Here is a 23,207-nt window from a genome sequence, read left to right as displayed (position 1 = left end):
GGAGTCCAGCATTCTGTTTGAGAGCAATTACAGCCTAGGTATACATTAATTAGGGGGTGTGAAGGTATGAGAAATGCAGCCATGGATCTATGACAAATTTAGGTTTATGTGTTTTAAAGTGTCTTGGCAAATCATTGACACCACACAACAGAGAATGATCCAAACCAAACTTTCTCTTGGAAATCCAGGGCTATCCTCAAGCTAGCACCACCTCCAGTATCTCAGTGCAAGAGCTACTGACACAGAGCTGAGCTTCCTCCAGAAGTTTTCATCCTGCCCATTCCAGCCTGTAATTAGAGCTGCGTTCCCCTGCCCCTGTTGTTTACAATGGGAGAATGACAGAATTGAAAGGAAAGCGTAAAACTATCTGATATGCACTACTTGGGCTGTGTAAATGCACACTTTTAGGAATCTGAATTATTTGATTTTTGCTGTTCCAACAGATTAAAAGGACGACCAGTAATATGGAGCAGGACATAGAAGTGTTTCAAGAACAAGCTGTCAGTAAGTAAGTAATGACTTATTGTCTGGGCGTTGAATATATAATGTAATTGAATTATGTGGGTTTATTGAAAATTTGAAACACAAAATATTAATGAATTTAGAGGCAAACGTGATTCTCAATTTCTGCTGCTGCTTCTATGCAAACTGGAGAGGTTACTGATAATTAAGACAACACATCTTGCTGCTTTAGCTAATAATCTACTGACTGTTAGTTATCTACATTTTTAAAATCTTCATACCTGAACAAAAGGGGGGAAAAAGAAAGCTGTGTGGGGTTTTATTAAGGTATTAAGAAATGTTATTTTAAACTGTTTTAAAAAATAGTTGAAGTTGCTAGGCTACAGCAGTATAAACTTACATATCTCAGCTCTTAAAAGATTCAAAAATCTTTAAAAAAAGACTATTAATTGCTAACTCCCTAGTCTTATTTTGCACAGGTAATAACCACAATTGTTCTTCCCAAGTATTAAGTGCACTTTTCATCACAACACAATCACCTTTTTTTGACATAATCCAAGTTTAGTTCTTTTAGTGTTAATCTAAAAAAATATTAATACAGCACAAAAACTTTCTAAAGAAGTGTAAACACGGATGAGATTTGAGGTAGGACCTCATCCCATCCAGCCTGTTCAAGGAATACAGCAATATAAAAAGTACTTTGCCATATAATGCACTAAATGGAATATTTATCTATCATAATAAATGTATTACCTGTTTTTCATAGAACAGTTTCTTTCATCATTATTACCAAGAAGCAGTCCAAGGTAATCTAATGCATATTAAGTGTAAAACTATTTTTTAAAATAACAGAAACATGCATATTCTATCACACCTTACTCTGGCCCAGGAAAGTTTTAATAGGATTTGAAAGTGTGCTCTGTTGTATGAAGAATAATATGAGCAGTTTCCATGATATAAAAAATTGCTGCAGTAAAATATTATATTCTGAACAATGTGGCCTTTTTTTCTGGCTTTTTGTAAGTGATACGATTGATAAATATAGTCGTATAAAAACTTGAATTTAAAAAAGAAATCAAAACATTGCTATTCTTTGTATACTGTTTAACAAATCAGAAGCCTATTTCAGGAGTTCACATCCTGCCTGGCCTTCGTTGTAATTGACATATGTGAAATTTAAGGCCATTGCAGATGAATCTAGAGAGTGATTTGTCCCATCATGAACCAGGTATTTTTGGTAGCTGTTTATTTCCATTAACTATACAAAGAATCTGGAAGAGTAGTTTAGAATACACATCAATGACAGACATTCGTTCCAGTCTGTGCTGACAGTATTCCAGAGATAGTGCAGATAGCTTTAAAATTTGGGAAGATGGCTGAATAATGGTGGTGGCAATCACGACAATTACATCACAGCTGCAAGAACTCATAAATCGCAAATTACCCATCCACAGATGTGTATGCTTCTGTATGGCTGACAATTGTTAAATAAATTAGTTGTAGTTAGTATAATGGAACTTTGGGATAGAAGATTCTAATGGATGATTGTATCACAACTGTTTTATATATTTCCTATTTTTAAAGCAAGTTTTAAGATAAAATGAGTTAATATTGGCTCTAGAAGCCATGTTAAGGATCAAAAACTAATGAATTACTATGTAAGATGGAAATCTTTGTTACCATCGTTCTGCATAGGTTTTGCTTGTGTTTGCGTAAATATGGCCATACATATTTTCCTATTTGTCAGCAAACCTGAGTAATAAGGGAAGAAGGCACAAAGTAGAGACTGACAGTATGAACCAAACCTTCTTAAAATGTCAGTTTCTAAATTGCAACTTTATTCTAAAGCGTATGGACAGTAATATTCTTTCTATGTCCATTAAGAAACAATCGAAAAAAATACAGATCTGTGCAGAACTCCAAAGCAAAAGACAGATAAATAGAGCTAGAAAGGTCTAACTAGTGCAAAAAAAATTTTGTGATAAAGGCCTGGAGTTGGTAAAACCTATTATCTGGATTTTAAGTTGTCGAGACTTGGAAACATGTAGATTTTACATGAAGATAGTTATTAATGACAGCAGAATATGAATCATCTCTATTTTCACCAATATAGAGATAGAATATAAGAAGTGTAAGAGCTTGCATACATCTCTTTAAAAATTAGATACCTTGAAGTGTTTTGAGCTGTTTCAAAGTAAATGCAACCAAAAAACAATAGCTGCCACTTGCTTAAGTGCAAGTCATTGCTTCCACATATGAATAATCCACTTGATGTATACATTCAGCAAACTGGGAATGGTTTTTTACCCATATGCATACTTCATTTTATGGGAAAACTTGTTCTTTGAGTGTTTGTTTACCTGATGGCTTATTAAACAAAAGAGTTTTCTGCATTGCACATCCAGTGATCAAAATAAATTCTCATGATTGTGATACCAGGTGATAGGTCATATTCTGAGGGGGATAGTTAGCACACTTTTCAAAACACTGAATAGACTAAAATAATAGTTACAGCAGCTAGTAGTACCTGTATGCTAGCAGGTGGGGATAACTTGACAAATACACCTTTATGCAGATCTGTTTGTAATACCACAGCCATGAAAGAGAATAGTTCTGGTAATAGAACAGCAGCAGTAATCTACAGCTTTAGGTACAGCTTTCCTTTTTCAGCTGCAGGTATACCTAGAGGATCTAGGTAAGGAATTAGACAGAGAAGGTGAAGATAGACTGAGAAGCTGTTTCAGAAGGGATTTTTCCTTCAACAGCTCCCTTTTCTATATTGGTGGTTCTAGGTTCAAGAAGCATGCAATAACTGTTGAGAGAAAATTTTCTAGCAACAGGTGGACAACTTGCCTTGTGTGGGATGATCTGAAAGAGACAGGTGAAATTTAAGAGGGAAGGATGTCAGCCATGGTGGATCTGAAAGGGTAACCTGATGATCCAGGCTAGAGATTGCATTTGCACTTGCATAGCAATATTTAGATGATCCATGTGACACACAATAAAGAAAGTACCTATTTCTGAAAGCTAAAATCAGATAGTCATTGCTGGTGGTTCACCGAAGTGTTGCCACCTGACATTGCATGAGGCTTGAAGGGCATGGGTCCTTATAGCAGTACCAAAGAAAAGGTAGTCCTGATGCAGTCATCGCTGCCTTTTCTGTTTTTAAAATCCCATTTTATATTCCACCCAGAGGGAATCAAAGTTTACTGCATCATTAATGCTATTTTGAGATGAGTTTCAGGCACTTGGGAGGGGGCTGTTTTTGTTTTGTGATACATACATTGCAGTGTACTACTTGCTTGCACTTTGGTTATTATCATTCTATGACTCATATTAAATTTTAAAATGGCATTGCTAACAGTTTTAACATTTAAAAGGCATTAAGATTTATGTGAGTATTTAAAAAGCCTTTCCAAGCTTAACATCAATAATGTTAAAGTTTCAAGCATTTACTGATATAAAAAAATTTTAAAGAATTTTACTTTTAAAAAAAATGTTGAGTTGTAATTATGATATTTTAAATCTAACGTATTTGCTCCAATTTCCTGTAATAATTATCCAAACAAGGGATATGCACCATTAAGCACCAAAAATAAGATATTCAATAAACACATATCCACCCAGGTCCCTTCCAACCCAAACTATTCTGTGATTCTATGATTCTGTGTTAAGGAACTTTTTTTTTTTTTTTTGTAGTGTAGTACAATCAGATGTTGAGCATGCAGGCTATGAAACGCAGAGTGTGCGGGACCAGCACTTGACCCAGAGCACAGCCTACAGACAGGGGACTTCAGTATGTGTGCATGGACACTGGGAGGACAGATGTTGGGAGGGTTGGCTGAGCAGCTGCGATGTGAAAGATTACCAGAAAAGAAAGGAAACATTTTCATGCTAGCATTCACACAAGGTGGTGGTATCAACTACCAGGAGTAGAAGCATCTGCTTATATTAAGGCTTAATTTGCACAGTCATTTACAGTAGAGAAGCATGTTAGTTAGTTTACTGTTCTTCAGCGATGTGCTGGCAGCATGCTCAGCAGTTGAAGGCTTACTGGCAATAGGGGTATTACCTCTGAGTTCATGGCTCAGTTTGTGTTTGGTTAAGTGTGGCTCTGCTAAAGTAGAGTTCCTAATTGCTTGGCGCATTCTCGGTTGCAATGTCCCCCAAAAACATACACCAGATTGTAAGGTTTGCGATACAAAAAGGCATTCTGTGCTAATTTTGGGAACTGAAATCCTCTTCAACACTTCCTAAGATGGTGCGGTTACAGGCATGCTGCTGTGCTTTTTATCATTAACCCTTTTGCAAGTTGCTGCTACATTATTCAGATGCTGCACCATCTTTTGTATCTGTGTGACTGTCTCTATGGCAATTATTTCATAAAATAATAGCTATGCTCATTTTAAGGAAATAGCTATGCTCATTTTAACAAACCATCATGCCATAGAGATACTAGAATGTCTGCAAAATGATTAGTGATCATAAAGGCACTTTATGTGCATACAGAGATGCACACAGCAGTGTGTACCATCAGCAGTCAAAAGAATACATAGCTTTTAAATTTTTATAAATTACAGAACCAATTAAATTTTAACCAGTGGCTATCACTTTTGGGAAGAATGTCAGTGAGATGAATAATATTATTAAAAGGAAAATGGAACATGTCATAACTCAAAACAATGTCCCAACATTCTTAGATTATTTTAAGTGAAGAACCTTGTTTATCAGAAGGCTAAATTTATCATCATGAAAAGTAATAGGTTACAATACATTTTTTTTGCATCAGTTTGGCTATCAGAAGGGATAGTTAACAAATTTATGAAAGAACACAATTGCTGGTTTTATCAACTGGAAATTCAATATAGATTTGTAATCAAAACCAAAAAAATAAAGAAGAAACTTGAAAATTATGCAACAGTATGAGGAAATGGAAATTAAATGCAGATTACACTTCAGTTGTACAATGAATAGTCACTATGACAGATTTAAAAAGTGAAGAGAAAGCAGGTGTACTACTGACAGTTTACTAACAGTGTAACTGGTTGAGATAAGGGAGAGAGAGTTGACAGTGGAGAAACAACACTGGTTTTATTTGTACCTTCATTTAGATATAGCAGTGGTTGGACACATTAATCTCTAAATTATTGCAGAGAGAAAAATGCAGAAATCTTCACAATGATCAGATCATACCATTGAAAAGAGTAATTTGAAGATTTTAAATGAGAATTTTTTTTTCATGGCCAAGATAAGGTTGCACCGACTAAAGATGACACATTTCAATACATTCCAATATGTTATAAAGATAAGATAAAAGTATGTGTTCTACATAAATTAATAAAACTGTATATTAGGGTAATTTATAGATAGGATCTCTTATTTAGGAAAAAAAAGTAAAGCAATTAAAACTAGAACAGGAAACGAGAAAGGTATAAAAAAAGCTCTAAAAAATAAGTGCAAAAGACGTAGAAAAGTTTATCAACAGTTAACTCATATGAGAACAGGATATGCAGATAACAGATGCCACTAAAAAAATTGTGTGGAAAGTAAATGTTTACAGAAAGTAAAATGAAAGTAATGCTACTCCTCAAAATTTTAAAAATTCAACATATTCACAGAATCACTGAATCATTCAGATTGGAAAAGACCCTTGGGATCATCGAGTCCAACCATCAGCCCTACTCTGCAAAGTTCTCCCCTACACCATATCCCCCAACATCTCATCCAAACGACCCTTAAACACATCCAGGGATGGTGACTCCACCACCTCCCTGGGCAGCCTATTCCACTGTCTGACCACTCTTTCTGTGAAAAATTTTTTCCTAATGTCCAGTCTAAACCTCCCCTGTTGCAGTTTAAAGCCATTCCCTCTTGTTTTATCACTAATTACCTGTGAGAAGAGACCAGCACCAACCTCTCTACAATGTCCTTTCAGGTAGTTGTAGAGAGTGATGAGGTCTCCCCTCAGCCTTCTCCTCCTCAAACTAAACAGTCCCAGCTCCTTCAATTGGTCCTCACAGGATTTATTCTCCAGGCCCTTCACCAGCTTCGTTGCCCTCCTCTGCACTCGCTCCAACACCTCAATATCCCTCTCGTATTGAGGTGCCCCAAACTGGACACAATACTCCAGGTGTGGCCTCACCAGTGCAGAGTACAGGGGGACTATCACCTCCCTACTTCTGCTGGTCACACTATTTCTAATACAAGCCAGGATGCCGTTGGCTTTCTTGGCCACCTGGGCACACTGCTGGCTCATGTTCCACTGGCTAAAAACAGTCAGGGGTTTTTTTTGGTGATGTGTAATTAATCATATTGATAGAAAACAGTCTGATTTTTATTTCCATGTGACTCTAGGAAAATTACATTTTATAAAACATTTATGGGCTCATGTACATAGTTAAGCAATTTGTTCAATAGCTAATTCTTCTTTGTAACAGTCCAAAAGCAGCTCTGAGTGTTAACGGAATAAAATTCCCTGTCTTTATTTTATGGGGAGTAATTAGGCAGGAGTGTACACTGTCTTCTTTATCTTTTGTTCCAAACCCTAAAATCCTAGGTTAAGTGGATAAGAAGAAGTAAATCAGGAAAATAAAATGTTCAGGAACATTTCAATAAACAGTTTTATGTTTGGTTTTTTTCTAACTGGGATGTTTCACTGAATGTTGAATAGATCCATGAGTTCTGAAAAGATTCTGACTTTTAAATAAATCATTGCAAATCTGAAATGACAGCTCTAAATTTACAGATTGAGAGAAGCTATCAGTTCATAAAACAATCAAGGTTAACTGGGCAATAAACTGTCCAAAATACTTCAGGAAGAAATCTCATATAACCTAGAAGGACTGTATAATTTTGATGTGAAATAGTCATTTCTACAAATACAGAATTTTAGAGTGCAGAAAGAATTATGCAATTTCTTGCATAAAAAAGTATCCAGAGCCAAATTTTCTTTAATCTGTATCTTTGTTATTTCAATTTCTTTTTACATTCATCATCAAATACAAAGTTGGAATGGATATGGAATAAAGAAATCTCCATACGAAAATTCAGATACCTTGTATGTATGTGCTAAGTGGTATACACCAGCTGATTTAAACATTGTTTGACACTGTCCAGACAAAGCTTCATTTTTTAAAATTAATATACTGCTCCTCTGTAAGGGGCAGTATAAGAGGGCAACTTTGACTGCTTTCAGTTTCTGATAGCCCTTCTAATATACCATAAATTAACTATATATCATTATTTTGTTACTTAGGACACATCATATTCCTAAAACAACAGTGTAAAACATTGTCTATTACTGACAATGAAGTCATAGTGTAAGGGATGTATTCTAAATTTAATCTCAGAAGTTTGGGGAAAAATCTAATGTTTATGCTGCAGATATTGTGCAAATCTCTATGAAATCCAGCACATGGTCCCTGAAAGTGAAGATCTTTTTCAAAATGCACTCACTTCTTTGCTTCCTAGTAGAATTAAAGCTCACTTTTATGTCATGGTTTGACCCCAGCCAGCAACTAACCACCATGCAGCTACTTGCTCACTCCTCCTCCCTCCCAGTGGGATGAGGAGAATGGGAAAAAAAAAAAAAAGTAAAACTTGTGGGTTGAGATAAAAACAGTTTAATAAATAAACTAAAATATAACACTAACAACAATAATAAAAAATATAGTAGTAATAATAATAATAATAATAGTAGTAATAGAAATGGATATAATAAAAGAGAAATAAAACCCAAGAAAAGACAAGTGATGCACAATGCAATTGCTCACCACCTGCTGACAGATGCCTGAGCAGAGATCCGTGCCCCAGCCAACTCCCCCTCAGTTTGTATACTGTGCATGACATTCTGTGGTATGGAATATCCCTTTGGCTAGTTTGGGTCAGCTGTCCTGGCCATGCCCCCTCCCAGCTCCTTGTGCATCTCCTTGCTGGCAGAGTATGGGAAACTGAAAAATCCTGAATTTAGGATTAAATTAAGGATTAGCAACAACTAAAACATCAGTGTGTTATCAACACTATTCTCATACTAAATCCAAAACACAGCACTGTACCAGCCACTAGGAAGAAAATTAACTCTATCCCAGCCAAAACTAGGACATATTATACAAGTCACCTTGTTATTTAAGTTCACTTTCCACAAAGAGAATGAGAAAACAGGGTGTAAAAGTTGAACTAGCAATTAAGACTTGTGGCTCGCTTTCAAGCCAGCTGTTTAATAACTTCCTCCAGCAAACTCTGCTTCCATCATTATGTACTCTTAGTGGGAAGTCCTGTGCCCATAAGCAATTTAATATACAGCTTCTCATGCTCTTGTCCACTGAGGTTTGGGCCTGGATACTTTCAGCTGAATTTACGCTCATTTGACAGTTCATCCCTGAAAGCGTGAGAGAATATCAAACAGCATTTAAACTAGGCAAATAGTCTAGAATACGCTAAATACTCTGATTTTTACTTCAGGCAAACTTAAGATAGATGAAGTGAAATTCCAGTGACGTTTGAAGGCATCATTTAGCTTTCCCATTTCTTTCTTTCAGATGTTGAAAAATGGTTATTGACATCAGAATTAAAATAAAATCTTAGCAATGTAAATAAAAATTTGTTTTCTCCCTTACTCTTTATTTGAAAAAATAAATCTCTCTGTTTTTATATTAGTAGAGCTTCTCCATGTGAAGCTGAACTTCAGAAATTAGTGCATCAAATTGACATCATGGTAAATAGCAAGAAAGTTGAATGGGAAAGGAAGATGAAAGTTTTAGAAGCAAAAATGGATATCCAGAATCAAGAATTAGCAAGTGCCCAAAGCAAACTGGATCAAAAAGGTCAAGAGGTATTTAAGAATATCATGTTCTATACAGAAAGTATTTATTCTGGTAGTTACTTAATAGTATGCTCTAAATGCTCTATAAGGAGACCTGTTTGTTCTATCATGTAAAAATACCAAACACCCTTTAAAGGTCACTAATTATCCTTAGTGTTTTGTTTTATAGTGTGCTTCTGTTCTGAAAGTGATTGTAAAAATGTCATTGAAAGTCTCATATTTCTTCTATTTCCCTAAGGTCTAAATCAAATATTCTCAGTTTAGCTGTAAAAAGATAATTTGATGTTTTTTCTAAATGCCAATACTTCTAGTTTCGTCAGAAAATTTAAATGGAAATATACAGTTCAAAAAGTTTCACAAAATTATTTCTTTGTAATTCCTGTTTATACCTGATTTTTATCGTTTTACATGATATACTGTCTTTGTATGATAATTTGATTATTAATAGTGAAGATTCAAATTATATTACCACTTAGACGTGCTTATCAAACTGAAAGCCCCAGGGTACTTGATGTTGTCCATACTTCACAGTCTTGTCTGCTGAATATTCATTCAGAAGCATCAATAAATCCTAGCACAGCATTCAGTTCTAGTTCAAGACATCTGAAGTTAGGTGTTTACACACGGGCATCCTTGTGTGAGCTAGGTGTCTAAACTGACAGTGGGAGTTTGGAAAATTAAGTAATTCTCCCTAATGAGCAATTAGGAACTTGCCCGTAGTCACTGCAGTCAGAGGAGCCAAGAGAATAATTCAGCTAACCAGTCCTTAAAGCATGAACTTATTAGCCTGTACAGAGATGTTACCTGAAATATTTTAGCATATTCTACCTAGCTTCAGCTGCCCCTCTGGAAAAACATCGGTGTCATGTATGCTCGTTGTCATATTTCTCAGATCTCTTTGAAACTCAGATAATTCAAGATATCTCAAATGGTATTGTACTTAGGGAGCCAAAATGAATCTACAGTGTCTCCTGATAATATGTACATAAGTAGTTGAAAGTCATTCATATGATTATATAAACGATTCAAGCAAAATTTTCACAATGGGGCACAACAGTTCATTTGTATAGCTGGGTCAGAAAAGCTTTCATTAAATGGTCTTTCATGACAGACTCATACAGTATTATCATTAAATCATAACATAAGCATACAACGAGATTTTTTACTATAAAATCCCTAACTTGATGTTGACACGATCTGGGTTTGTGGTATCCAATTTCATTCTTGTTACTGAATGAATATGTATCTTGAATATCTATCTTTTAAGTAACAGTCTTCTTTCAAAGCTTCAAATGACTATTCCAAAAATGACCTATTTTGGAACATTTCAGAAAAGGTAAATTTGAAGGCTTATTCTAACTGTAGGTGGGACTACTTCGACAGAAACTGGGAGACTTACAGAAAACTAAATATGAAATGGCTCAGAATTATGAAACTCAGCTTCAAGCACTGCAATCTCAAGTAAGAAAAATGTCAGTTTCATTATTTTACGATTGCCATATGAAGAGCTTATACATGCCTAATGGTATAGATGTACCTTTATAGGTTTGGGAAAGATGGATCATGCCATACAAATGATTATGACTACAGCTTCCTACCAGTCTCCATTATCATTTCTGTACTGACATGTCCAAACTATTTGGATGGATCTTGGTGTGATTATGACATCTGTTATGAAAACAGATACTCAATTTCCGACTTTGGACTAATAAACTAAAACCTTGGCAAATTAATAAAACAGATAATGAGATTCATGCTAGTAAGACTGCATATTAGGAATTTTAAGACTTAAACTGTTCTTATCATGTCTTTGCTATAATTTTTTCTGGTTTTAGTTTGTCTGATTTACAGGGATTATTAAAGTGATCTGATAGCTTTCCATAAGGAAACATAGTATCAAAACTAGAGTAACCCGGATTATTGACACTGGGAATTTGTTTTGGCTTTATTTATTATAGAGTGTGCTTACAGCCCAGAAAGCCAGTTGTATCCTGGGCTGCATAAAAAGAAACATGGCCAGCAGGTCGAGGGAGGTGATTCTCCCCTTCTACTCTGCTCTGGTGAGACCCCACCTGGAGTACCGCATCCAGCTCTGGGGCCCCCAGCACACGAAAGACACAGACCTGTTAGAACGGGTCCAGAGGAGGGCCATGAAGATGATCAGGGGGCTGGAGCACTTCTGCTGTGAAGAAAGGCTGAGAGGATTGGGGTTGTTCAGCCTGAAGAATAGGCTCCAGGGAGACCTTACTGTGGCCTTTCAATACGTAAAGGGGGCTTATAAGGATGGGGAGGGACTTTTTACTAGGGCCTGTAGTGACAGGAGAAGGGGCAATGGTTTTAAACTGAAAGAGAGTAGATTTAGATTGGAGATAAGGAAGAATTGGTGAGGCACTGGCACAGGTTGCCCAGAGAAGTTGTGGATGCCTCATCAGTAGAAGCAGTCAAGGTCAGGTTGGATGGGGCTTTGAGCAACCTGATCTAGTGGAAGGTGACCCTGCCCATGGCAGGGGGGTTGGAACTACATGATTTTTAAAGGTCCCTTCCAACCAAAAACATTCTATGGTTCTATGATTCTATTTTGCTTGTTTGCTCTGTGCCTGTATTTTTGTTTCTTCATTATTTTCCACTTCAATCATGAATCTAAATTCTTAGCAAACTTCAGTCTATTCCATTTCTCAGACTTTAACAAGTTAACATACACAATTCTACATTGTTTTTCCTGCTCTTCTGCTGTTTCCTTCACTGGATTCTCCTACCAGAGATTGAGTGTTATAATTAAAAATTTCCAATCACACATCATAGAATCATCTTGGATTGCATCAGTTGGATATCATTATTTTCATTTAGAGGTGATAACATCACCCAAATCTATCAAACGAATAAATGTGTAACTTAATTTTAAGGTTATGTTGTCGTTAATTATTTGTTTTTGATATATAGAAATTGATTTGGCAAATAGTTCTGTGAGTAAGCAGAGAATGTTTTGGTTGTTATTTAATTAACACTTTTAATCATTTGAGAAAGTAGCTAGAAACAAGCTATTTTGTAATTTACACAAATTACAGAAAGTAAAACAGCATCTTAGCATTATTGAGAAGATAAACATCATACAATGAAAAATGGTGTGACTTTTTACATATAAGTTGTAAGGTACCTTTAGCTATGCAGAACTATCCCCCAATATATAGCAGATCTCTTTTCTCATCCTTTTTCACATTTGCTGCAATATTTTTCTCTTCTTAATTTTTTTTATCACATACTAAAAATGACTGGGTTTATGGTACATGTTGTTGCTAAGATCTTCACTGACATGGACCTTTCTGAAATTGAAACTCCAGGTCATTCTTCATAAAGATTTTGATTTTGAACTTGTTAATTGCCCTACAAGTCCTTTCCATGGTCAAACACAATCCGTTCTCTCTTTGTGTTTTTTTAAAGATTCTGACACTTCCTAACCTACAAGCTTCTCTCTGTAAACTTGGTTATACTTCTTGCTAAGATTCTCCTTTTTAGTTACCACTCAGACTAACCTAACCTTTCTTTGAGTTTCCTGATTGCTTCTTCTTTTATCTTTATGCAAGAAGTTTGGATTTCTAGCTCTTAAGAATATAAATCACTTTCCCAATCTGTGCTTCCAAACATTTCCTTCGCTCTCAGTTATCCTGTTTATTTTACCAAAGGTTCCAGCACTGATGCTGTCTGCATTTTATTTTCCAATTCCTATTCCTCTCACTAAACTATACTTCTTCATGAAATACCCATCCAGTACACACTGACTGAAGACGTAAACTGTTAAGTGCCTAAGTTAGGAGGCCTGCCTAGATTCTCTATGAGATAAACAGAAAGTTTGCCTGTCAGAACAATTCCAAGCACCTATGCTAGACAGTAGGACTATCCCACTCTGCTCCTTTAGCTTTTACTACATCTCCTTATTGAGTTTCTTCCTAAAATTGCAGTGCTGCAGTGTTTACAACAGCGTGACTTTAATGTCCCCAATTCCTAGCTGCACAAACTTGTATCTAAAATACAGAGCTTCCTTGACAATATTAATCTTTGCCTGCTCTCCTTTGTCTCCCTTCTTTTGGTTCTTATTCTCACTTTAAAGTTATACCTCCTTCTACATTGTATAATCTTAAGAGCTAAAATTTAGTTTTCCACAAATGGTGTGTTACAATTTAGCAGTAGCATTGTATCTTTCTCTGTGGATGTATTCTTAAAAACCCTCCCAATTTTTGTTCCTTCCTAATCTTGGTAGAAAGAATCACTTTTTCTAGCTCTCAGAATGCTAGGCTATTCAGAACAAATGTCTCTCTGATATACTGCTTCTGTGGTCCTCCGTGCTTTTTACCCTTGCTACTGATAAAAGCAGCTGTTTAATGAGCAGCATTCCCACTGAATTGATTGTGTGCCTGTTGAATGCAGTAAAACCTGTATTTTCCTTATATTAGGGTAAAAATTCCTGATACGTAACTTGAAACTCTTAGGCCACACTGCTGCACTCAGTCAAATGTACAACATTTTGTCATAATTAAATAGCAAAAACTTTAGAGGTTCATCTTCATTACTTTTTTCCTTCATTTTTTTCCATATTAATGTTTAGTAGTTATTCTCATTTTGAAAATGACAGAAATCCCTCAGCAGAAGAACAAGAATCCATTCTTGCTCTAAGCACTTTAGCAACTAATTGCCCCACTTAGACATTTAAAAGCTAGATGACTACGTCTAAGCTACCTCAGGCTCCCTTTAGAGTCAATGGAGGGAAATGGACAACCCTAGAATATAATTCATGTCAGTGTATGACGAGAATTTACGATAGCTGAAATGACTGAGCATTTGGAGGCAGCTTTTTCTAATGCAGAGTAGCTCATCAGAAACCTAAACTTAGATGAATTCCACCCCAGAACTCACTTGTACAACATGCAAATAGAACTTAGACCTTATTTTTAAAGCAAATATCTAACATTAAATGGAAGGATTCTTGGCTTTTTGTCTAGTTCCCAGTCGTGTTAACATCCAGACTATAATCTGTCTGAAATATCCTACTTTCATTAAATAAATCTAATATTCAAACTAAATTTTCTCATTTTGGCCATTCTATTCCATTTTAGACTGTTTTGCTGAAGTGTTGGATCCTGTATTTCCTAGCCTTTTTAGCATGAACAGTCTAATACCTGTCTTCATCTGAGTTTGCTCTTCCCAGGCAGTTCACTTATGCCATAATAAGGGCAAGAGCAAAACTCCTGTTAGTTGAAAAAGTATATCTTTCTTCCAAAGGCAATGACATCCATGTTGCTTGAGCCTGGATACTCTGACCCATTTTAGATATTTTATCTTAACCATGTTCTCTGGCAAGGTCAATTTCAAATATAGGCAGCTTCTCTGCAAGACTTTTGATTTTGTTTTGAAGGTGATATCTTAGCTCTGTAAATCCATGTTACAGGATTTCTATTCAGAAATTCCAAGTTGGTCAAATCTATCCCTGGACCTCCCCATTTCATGAAACTTTCTAGTCTAGGACAATCTATCTTCTGGTCATCTTTTCAGTTCTGTTTTGGTGTTCCATATTATGAGTTTCCAAAATAATCTCAAATGTCTCTAGGAAGTTTCCAAATGATTTTTTAGCTCTAGTACCTGTTCTGTATCTTTTCTGGACTTCTTTGGCCATCTTTTTTATCTGCTCATTCCAGGTTGGTTCAATAGGATTCCATTCTATTTCCAATTACTTCCTTGGAAGTAATTTCTGTTCCAGACAGTAGTTCACTTGAGCAGTAATATGAGATTTTATGGATTTTGTCTGGTTAGACAAAGGACTTCATGTTAGAATCAGAATTTTTAAAGTCGTATATACCTGAATTTAAAGGAACAAAACAAGAGACATGATCAGTATTCATAGCTGTAAGCTTCTGTTTTACTCAACACTCTTTGCAAAGTTCTTTCACTCGGCTTCCTACAAGACCATATTTTTAGTGTTTCCTTTGTCAATATTCTTGTTTTTCCTTTTTTCTTTTTTTCAAAACCAGAGGTACATATCTCTACCAGACAATGCCAGTTTGCTGTATCAAACCTATTAATGGCCACTAGCCCCTTTGCTTGTGTAGTACATCTAACTGTTGATCAGACCGGCCATCTTTCTGAAGAGGCTGGTATCTTCTGAAGAGGCTAGTACTTCTACTGATACCTTCCCTTCTCTGCCTCTGACTCCTTTGTCTCTGACTATTAAGCCATGCTTTCATGGTAAGATCAATAGCAGAACAGTATTTAGTGTATAATTCTCACAGACACTCTTTGGTACTTAATGATTCTGGAAGAGTGCAGTCATGACAGCCATGACATTTCAACAATTTTCATGATAAAAAAGAAACATGCAAGTTTAAAATACGTTAACAGTAATCCTTCATTCTGGCTAGTGAAGCACCCTTTAAAAACGTCAACACAAGATGGCAGTAAACAAGTATAGAACATGTCATATAAATATTGTAGAAGAAATGGCACTATGAGTAACGGTGCCATGAAGAACTTCAGCAGAATTAAGTAGCTGTCAAATGAACCGTTTGAAGAGTTAGTTAACATTTAAATGAGAGTTTAGTCTTGTTCATCTCTAATAAATTAACTTTATTCATTGATTCTTTGTTACATTGATTAAACATTTAGAATGCTGAAGCTGCAGTTGGTGATTTTAGTTTAAAGAAAATTTTGGCCACATGGTCATCTTTGATAGATTCTGTATGTTCAACTCTGCTTTCATTTTTAGTTTTCAAAGTTGACACATATTTATGAAAAGCTACAGTCACACCAGTTAAAACAAAAAAAGGTTGAAAGTAGAGAAAAATGTGAGGAAAGCCTAGAGATACCATCTGAACTGAGCCATTTATGCAAGAAACTGAAGGTAAGAATACTTTGTTATTATATTCTACTTTTAATATGCCTTTAGAACTAATTTGTGGTTTACAGTTGTAAACTTTAATTTCTTGATAATTCTAGAAAAATAATATCATTTTGTTGCTCTGGCAAGAAAAGGTGTATAGTTTAATATTCAGGTTTTGCTTTTTTATCCAAGTTTTATTAGTGGTTTTAGTAGTTTTATGAGGTAATGGTGATAACTATCTGCATAAGTGTAACTATAAATAAATTTTACTTTTTTCCTGATTAATATATGTACTAGATAATATAATCTCTTGAGGCATGAGACCTTTTACATATGCAGGATACCGTCACATAATACCTACCATTAATTCAAGTTTTATAGACCTCAGGACAACTTTGACCATGTAAGGCTAGATAGAAAAATGATTTAGGATTGGAAAACTGCTTGTTACAATCTGCTTGTGAGCATGTGCCTGAGGCAGTTCACAACCCTGACCTCAGTGCCTAGCTTCCCTAGGTAATGCATGAGGAAGGATTAGGCACTTAAAAATACATTCCACAGAATCCAGTTTATGAGATGCTGAGGACAGGATTTGGTCATATTCCCCATCCCTCTGGACACACAACAGTTTTTGGATGCAGGAAGATACTGATCCCTGGTCATAATTCCCCAGCCTTGACTTCTCAAAGTTAGAAGTTACTTTATGATCTGTGGAATAATCAAATATTTATTGGGCCAACAGGAGAGTTAGCCAGCACAGAGAACTGGTATATAGAGTGTGCCTCCAAGTGGTGGCTTCTCCCCAGTGCTCTTCTGGCTACATTTGCTGGTGCAGAAACTGATATCCAGTCTCATTTCTTATAACTGAGCAATATAATTTCTAGCTGTGCTATTTTTTTGCTGCTGCTTTTTTACTTACACTGCTGGTGTCCTGTGCAAAGTGACACAACTTCAAAAGGAAGAATTCCAGGGCCTGTTGAAAAATAACATTTGTTTGTTAGGTAGAAAATTAACATGGGAAGATTCTGGTTCAGATTCTGTCTGGAAAGAAGATTATTAAACTGAGTCTTCCACGTATGGGGAGAACAGTCTAACCACTACTCTGGTGAAGTGTAGGAGGATCACCAAAAAAATTTGCATTTTCTCTGGCCATCCTTTGTAGAGAGCATAGTAGTGTGTGCTTCAAGCGTTTACTAAACTGGGTCCTGTAGAGAAAGTAAGCAGAGGAATACCAGTTGAAAGTGTGAGGTAGTTGCCTAGCTGCTAAACATTGTGAATACTTACAGGCTTATAATGAAGATTTATGTAGATTTACATAGATTTATGACGTAGATGATTTAGACACTTTGAGAACTTTACAATCAAAAAATTAAAATCTAGTAGATTTTAAGTACTTTCATACTTAAGCTGCAATTAAGCAAGGTTTTAGGATCTTTATTTTGGACTTGCCTATCTTCTATGTTATTCTGTAAGATACAAGACTTAACTTCTGCTACCTTCAGGTGACTGCACCTACATAACAGGACACATCCTAGACACATCCTAGCTCTATATAATGTTTCTGTCTCTTCCACATGGAAGAGTCCTTACCATCAGAAAAGCTGCTACACTTTGGACCACAGCATAGCTGCCAACATCTGCTACTACAAGAATAATAAATGGGTTATACATCTATCATTGACTAAATATATCACTACTGTGAAACTGTCTGATCCAGCTAATTTGAGAATGACCTTATTCAAGATTAAAATGTGAAAATAATGTAACACAATGCTATAATTTGATTAATTATGCAGCATGAAAAATGAGTGCTTGGAATATATTCAGCAAATTCTAGTATTCAGGAAATAATTACTTGTGTTGAAAATCCACTAAGCTCAGCATTGCTTTAGTAAGGCCTTGAACCCGCAGTCCTCATTAAGTAGTCTGAAACTCCATTTGTATCACATTTTGTAAAATGGGAAGATGTTTATTGGTTTAAAATACCGAAGCAGATATTAGGAAAGCTGTAAGAGAAGATTTGTATTAAATCTATATTGGAAAGCATTCTATTTTGGTTTAGTAGTAAATAAAATCACATTTTTTAGAATTTGGGGGATACGCTAGTCTAGGATAAGTATAAAAAGCATTTATCTTTTAGGAACCAACATTTCCATTGTGAAAAAGGAAATTCTCGTAACAGCTTATAAGCATATTTTTCACTGTATAAAACAGTATACTGTTATTTTGCTAATCCTTCAAACTAAAAGAGCAACAGCTGTAGTAACGAGTTCTCCTACTTATTTTGTGGGATACTGCCTTTCAAGTCTAGTTGTGAACATATGAGATCTGGTATGATTTAAGAGCAAATTAAGATACACTGTAAATGGGAATATAAGTGCAAATAAAAAAAAACAGATAAATTGATACAATAGAATTTGTTAAACAAGTTTTTGTTTAAACTAGGTGAACTGAGAACCAGAACTAGCAATTGTAAAGAAAACAAGAAGTAAAATTTATTCGCAGTAGCTGCTGTCGCATTTGTTAAAAAAAAAAAAAAAACAAAGAAAAAAGCAAGCACTCAAAACAGTTGTCTGAATATTAAGGGTTTGATTCCCTGCTGATTACTCTACTTGACACTGAACAGCTTTAAAGTCACAGGAACTATGCTCCAGTAAATGGGTGCATTGTAGTCATAACTCTAAGATCTTCAGCAGCAGAAGTGACTTAAAATATTTTATCATTTTTATTCAATGATTATGTTTACCACCCATTTTTTTCAGATTAGCAGGCCTTAAGACTGAATTTTTTCTGGTGGGGATGACTGGATGACTGGTTTATATCATTGTTCTTTTTTTCTTCTTTCCAGAATTGTGGAAAGATTATGTATTCATTAAAAAACTAGATTTTTCTTAGAACTATACCAATTACAAAGTTATTTAGATTAAGGAAAAAAGTTATTTTCCCTGTGTTTACTAGCCTTGTTTTGCTGTCTTTCAGGAATTTAAGGCAAAATCAAGAGAATGGGATAAGAATGGGACAATCTGCCAAAATTATCTTGTTTATTTAGATGCTCAACAAAAATTATTATCTGAGAAATGTAATTTATTTCAGGTAAAATTCCTATCATCCTGTTTTAGGAAGAAAAACTGTTAGCCCAGCTAGAGTTATTTTAATTTAATTTAAAAAATCTGAACAACACTAAGCTTATAGTGAATCTGACAATACACGGATATATTGGTAGTGAATACATTGCTTAAGGTAAGGCATACCCATACTGAAAGATCTAATGATGCATACAGTTATTTTAATTTTATTTTTCTCATGAAAGTGAGAAACTGAATAAGTGTCATGATGAAAATTACAATATTTCTGATTTTAAACCTGAAAAAAGCAGTACATGTTCCTTTTTTCTTTTTAAGTATACTGTGGAGATACTTTTATCTTCTATGCTATTTACTAATATGCAATTAATTGTGATGACAAGTTATTGCAAAGTATCTCATCAAGTAAGTAGTACATGCCATTACATTTGAAGATCATAAATATACATTCATATAATTTATGCAGAAAAATGAATTTCTATATGCTACTCCAAAATCACACTTGGAGTTGTTTGTTGGATCATTTATCCCTTTTTTATCATATTTTTCAGCTCTCAAGTTACCATTTAGTCCTTGGCTGACTTTGTGATTCTGTTTTACTTGCCAATTTGCTTATTACTTTTTATATATAGTCTATTATCTAGCATATTTTTATTTTTTTAATTCCTTCCAATCCAGAACAAAATATTTAATGACGTCTTGATGACATATCCTGCTCTAAAAAAAATTAGAAAATAACTTACAAATCAACTGGGCCACAAGACAGCTTGAAAATTAAGGGGAAGCCAATTACGTTGCTGACTGGTAATCCCCTTTTCCACTGTTAGTAAACTCATTGGATCTTAATCTAGTGAAACACTTTCTTAAGAATTCCTATAAGACTCTTTTCCATATCCAGAGTTTCCAAAGATGACAGTGAAGTTTTGGGTTTAGATGCTGAAAGCATTATATTACAACTATTGAACTTCCATACAAATGTGTTAAAAAAAGCAAGGCTTTGACTAGACAAAACTACTGACTGATGCACGTTGATTATATAGTTAGACAAATCAAAATACTCAAGGTGATCATCCACATTTTTCTATTGAGGCTTTCACTGCCATCAGAGAACTTTCTTTGAAGACAATTTTCTTCATAACTGTAACATAATGCTGACTACTTTATTAAACAGGAGTCTGATGGACTGTTATCCCTTAACTATTTCAAAAGCATTAGTTGGTCCTGTGTCTTTGTTTCTGATTCCTCTTTTGTGAACTCTTTGATTTCCAGATGGAGTCTTGCACTGTATTTTTCACAGAATGCTTTGACATTTTGGTATGTCAGACTCCATAACTTAGATGTCAAGGGAACCTTAATTTGTTATCTATAGAAATGAAACTTACCTGCAAATTTCTTCTGGCTTTTTATTTGATACGCAGCCAGTGGTCAGTTCTGCTTAGGTATTCAGCCAACACAAATTATGGGAACATAGTCAATGTCATCAAAAGCTGTCTAAAGCATGCCTTTTTGCAGTCCTGGTCAATGAAATATGGTATTTGTAATCCAATTTATTTTTAATATACATTTCCTTGCTCAACTTGATCTCTGCACATGATATATCATTTCCAGATTATATTTTGATGTCATTTTTCAGGTAATTCTCAGTCTTCTGAAAGATTACTGCTTCTTGCTAATCTCCCAGTAGAGGGATCCATGTGGATAGTTTTTTAAACAGCAAAAACAGTTACCATAGTAATTATGCTTCTTCATGATGCCTCTGAATTCACAAATAGTGGCAATACCAATTTTCTGAAGTTTTGGTTTTAGGATTTTAATTAGTACAACAAACTGAATGGAGTGTGGAGCTCTGCAGAATGTGCAAAGGATTCTTCCCCCAGTTTAAGGATAATGGTATCAAAGACGTACAGTTCCTGTAGTAACTGAGCTGTTTATACATGAACTATGTAATGCTAGCCCTCTAGTCAAAGGTTAATATCTATCCTGAGGCACACACACACACAACTCCTACTAAGTTCAGTGAATCAAAGAAGAACATTTCTCTCAAATTATTTTTTATAGGTAACTGCTTTGAGTAGGTCATCATACTCACCTTTTTCACATTTGAGGCTAATTAACATTAAGTGCTAGGGAAATAAACAGTAGAGGAGAAAAATCCTTGAAAAAATTCTATGCCCTTGAAAGTTTCTGAAACTTTTTTTTTACAAATGAACATGAAACTAAAATAAAGGAAATATCCTTTAGAGAAGTAATGCAAACTGTTCCAATTGTGCCATCTTTTCTAAGCAAATCCTGGTGAAGATGGAAATAGCTTTATGATTTTAGCAGTAATGGTTTGGTCCTAGCAATTTACATATAATTATTGAATTTCATTTAACATATTTTCTTGTTTTATAGAAACAGACCCAGAATTATCAATTCCAAATAAGCAATAAGAAACAAAACCAAGAAGAGGTAATTACCTGTGGCCAGACTGAAAGTGAAAAGGATGATTGGTTTATTGAAACCCTAAAGGCAACTATCAGTGAAATAGTAATAAACAAGAATAAACTAGAAGAGGAAAATCTGAAGCTCCGGGAGGATCTAAAAATGTACCAAAACCAGTGTCAGGTAGTAATAGTTTTTCATGATGACTGTGGAATTAATGTTGGCGAATTCGCTGCTTAGGAGTATACTTTAAAAAGTTGTACTGAGATGCCTATATAAAAGATCTGTACATTAGGTATATTCTTTGCAGGAACAGAGAATTAGCTGTGAACAGTACAATTTTTTGAGTAACACTTAAAGAGAAAACAGAAATATGTTTGATATGTAGTAGTATATTTTATTCTTGTCAGATTATCTAGGGTTTTATAACTTTCCTATATCCGTACCATCTACAGACACTTAGCCTAGTTCACTTGTATATAAATGACTTCTATGAAATCTCTTTATCTGATTTACACCTTGTCGTACACTGTGCCATATAGCTAGTAACTAAGTATATAGAAAAGTGTATGGTATACTTTATCATTGTTGAGAGAAGATTTTGCAGTCAATGAATTTTTAAGTTGCCAGGCATGTGAAGAACCATCAGTTTTTATCTTATCTCTAGTTTACCGGTTTTCAACGTAGCACTGATTTATGAAGACAGCCATTTGGGCCTCTTCTTTTGGTCGTGATATATGAGTTCTGACAAGATTGAGATAATACAAGATCTTTACAGCCTTTTTTATTAGCTATGTTTGAAACAGATCAAGAATGAGATTCACGTTGCTATTTTTCTCTGGTAACATATATAAATTATGCTTTTGCTTCTTTATTTAAGCACTTCAAGGTTCAGTAATATATTGAGTGGCCTATAGTAAATTCATCTCTTTTTGGAAAAAGATAATCTATTTCTGTTTACAGACAACCTTGCAGAGTTATAACTTCATATGCAATATACTTTACAGGAATTAATGAATGTGTGGTGGAGATAAATTTCAGGTGTTGTCAGAACAGCCAAGTTTAACGCGTGTGATGTTTATACATTTAATTTGCACATTAGTTCACTGAGTCATTTGCCTGTATCCAAGTTACCAGTATGCAAGCAAAAACCTCTGGTTTGGGGCCTGTTAGAAAGCCTGCCATCCAAAGTAGTAACTAGAATACAGAGTGGAACAAATCATGGTGATTGGAGCAGGTGGATAGATGCTGTACAACGGAGAAAGTACATCTTACTGTGCTGTAGCCTTTAAGAAAATCTTCAAGCAAGAGGAGTTTTGGAATCATGTGAATAGAATACATGAGCTGTAGGAAGCACTGAAAACATTTTAAGTGGAAGTGGAGCTAGATGTACATAACATTATCAGCTAAAGGGTAGAAAGTTGCAGAATAAATGCTGGTGGTGTGGAATTCTGCTGTCTTAGAAAAGCCACATTTGCAAATAGCTGCAGAAGGGAAACACTGAGGTAAAGTCAATGTATAGTGAAAACATGTTGCTCAAAGGAAATATTAT

At 35.0% G+C, this 23,207-nt stretch overlaps 1 protein-coding gene across 1 annotated transcript in view; it reads left to right on the top strand.

Moving 5' to 3' along the window:
- The first annotated feature begins 464 nt into the window (after positions 1-464).
- DEUP1 (deuterosome assembly protein 1) overlaps positions 465-23,207 on the top strand; it is a 45,414-nt gene continuing 22,671 nt past the window's right edge. Inside the window, exons 1-6 of the mRNA XM_074861050.1 lie at positions 465-508; positions 9,121-9,292; positions 10,649-10,744; positions 16,035-16,169; positions 19,128-19,241; positions 21,626-21,838. Of these exons, the coding sequence (XP_074717151.1) occupies positions 465-508; positions 9,121-9,292; positions 10,649-10,744; positions 16,035-16,169; positions 19,128-19,241; positions 21,626-21,838 (774 nt within the window). The remainder of the gene's footprint in view (positions 509-9,120; positions 9,293-10,648; positions 10,745-16,034; positions 16,170-19,127; positions 19,242-21,625; positions 21,839-23,207) is intronic.

The sequence above is a fragment of the Strix uralensis genome, chromosome 2, assembly GCF_047716275.1.
Source record: "Strix uralensis isolate ZFMK-TIS-50842 chromosome 2, bStrUra1, whole genome shotgun sequence".
NCBI lineage: Eukaryota > Metazoa > Chordata > Aves > Strigiformes > Strigidae > Strix > Strix uralensis.
This window is presented reverse-complemented; position numbering and strand designations above follow the sequence as displayed.